This window comes from Sceloporus undulatus, chromosome 9 (assembly GCF_019175285.1).
Source record: "Sceloporus undulatus isolate JIND9_A2432 ecotype Alabama chromosome 9, SceUnd_v1.1, whole genome shotgun sequence".
NCBI classification, from domain to species: Eukaryota; Metazoa; Chordata; class Lepidosauria; order Squamata; family Phrynosomatidae; genus Sceloporus; species Sceloporus undulatus.
The window spans coordinates 12,603,582-12,605,338 of record NC_056530.1 but is presented as its reverse complement, the minus strand read 5'-3'; the positions used below and the strand labels follow the sequence as shown (position 1 = coordinate 12,605,338).

The 1,757-nt window shown below is 47.9% G+C and overlaps 1 protein-coding gene across 1 annotated transcript in view; it reads right to left on the bottom strand.

Annotated features, from left to right (window-relative positions):
• Positions 1 to 914, bottom strand: part of PSMB2 (proteasome 20S subunit beta 2) — an 18,560-nt gene extending 17,646 nt beyond the window's left edge. Inside the window, exon 1 of the mRNA XM_042440904.1 lies at positions 738 to 914. Coding sequence (XP_042296838.1) covers positions 738 to 828 — 91 coding nt within the window. The 5' untranslated portion in view covers positions 829 to 914. The remainder of the gene's footprint in view (positions 1 to 737) is intronic.
• Between the last annotated feature and the right edge of the window lie 843 nt (positions 915 to 1,757).

The following is a 1,757-nucleotide window of genomic DNA, read 5'->3' as shown; positions in this document are numbered from 1 at the left end:
AGGGTTAAAGCGTTGATATGAAGGAAGGATAGTGGTATGAGAGGTGGAAGATAGATAGATAGATAGATAGATAGAAAAAAAGAAAGAGTTTAGGAGTAAAGAAGATAAAGTTTAGTGATAAGGAGGTTCCAGAGAAGGAAAATATATGTTTAAAGTCGGTAAAGACAGGTAATGGCATGATATTGGAGAAGGCTCCTAAAAGCATGGAATTCTGGGAAGATTTCAACTCCCAGAAGCCCCCTAAAAGCATGGAATTCTGGGAAGATTTCAACTCCTAAAAGCATGGAATTCTGGGAAGACTTCAACTCCCAGAAGCCCCCTAAAAGCATGGAATTCTGGGAAGACTTCAACTCCCAGAAGCCCCCTAAAAGCATGGAATTCTAGGAAGACTTCAACTCCCAAAAGCCCCCTAAAAGCATGGAATTCTGGGAAGACTTCAACTCCCAGAAGCCCCCTAAAAGCATGGAATTCTGGGAAGACTTCAACTCCCAGACGCCCCCTAAAAGCATGGAATTCTGGGAAGATTTCAACTCCTAAAAGCATGGAATTCTGGGAAGATTTCAACTCCCAAAAGCATGGAATTCTGGGAAGAATTCTAGCTCCCAGAAGCCCCCCAAAAGCATGGAATTCTGGGAAGAATTCCGGGAGGACTTCAACTCCCAGAATCCCCCGCTAACTGCCTGGAAGTGTATTCCTCAGGAAAAGTAACTTCTCCAAGCGCGAGAGCCTCCACTGACCGCGCTTCATGTGGACGATGCTGGAGGCGGCGACGGTGTCTGCAGCGACGAGGACGAAGTCCGGCCCTTGGATGCCCAGAAGGTACTCCATCTTGAGGGAAAGAACAGCGCGGCGCGACGGTGACACAGCGGGACCCAGCAGAACAGAAAGCCGGTTCTCTTCCGGCGCACGGAGATGACGTTATCCGCCTCGCGAGAACTCACGCCCACGCCGCTCTAGGCTTTCCGACTCTATGGCACTTGGCTACAGCCTTCTATTCCTTTCCTTCCTCACGCGAGAGGAAAAGCTCCGCCCACTTGTTCCTCTCCTCCTCCAAGGCCTCGCGAGATTTAGAGCGGCTCTCGCGAGACTCTCACCAGGACAGCCCCGCCCCTTGCCTTGCTTAATCCAAATTGACAGTTTTAACTGCTGTTGGGTTCTGGGAATTGTAGTTCTGTGACCCATATTTGCGCCTTCTCTGTCAGAGAGCTCTCTGGTGCCAAGTACAAATCTCAGGGCTCTGTCACATGGAGCCATAGCAATGAAAGCAGCAGTACCAAAGTGGGTTATTTCTGCTGTGTGGAAACAGCCCTGGAAAGTGCAAATGGCTGCTTGTTGCTGTATAGACCTGAAAAGCACTAAGGTCCCAAGCACACACTGCAGGAATGAGCTTTGGCTCAGAGCCACAACAAACTAGCATTCCCAGAATTCCACACCATGGGTCCTGAACACACTGCAGAAATAATCCAGTTTGGGAGTGCTTTAACTTTACTGGCCCAGTGCTAGGGAATCCTGGGAACTGTAGTTTGTTGTGGCACCAGAACTCTCTGACAGAGAAGGCCAAATGCCTCACAAAACATAGAAACGCACATTAGACGCATCATGCATGCAATGTTTGAGCACCCAATTTATGTAAAAGGGTGTATATGTTTATAAGTAACCAACAAAAATGTGATTTGTAGTTTTCTTTGTTCAAAGTGCTATAAAAGATTGGTTCATTTTGAGATCTGGGCCCCAGAAATGTGGAAGCCTCTGAGGAT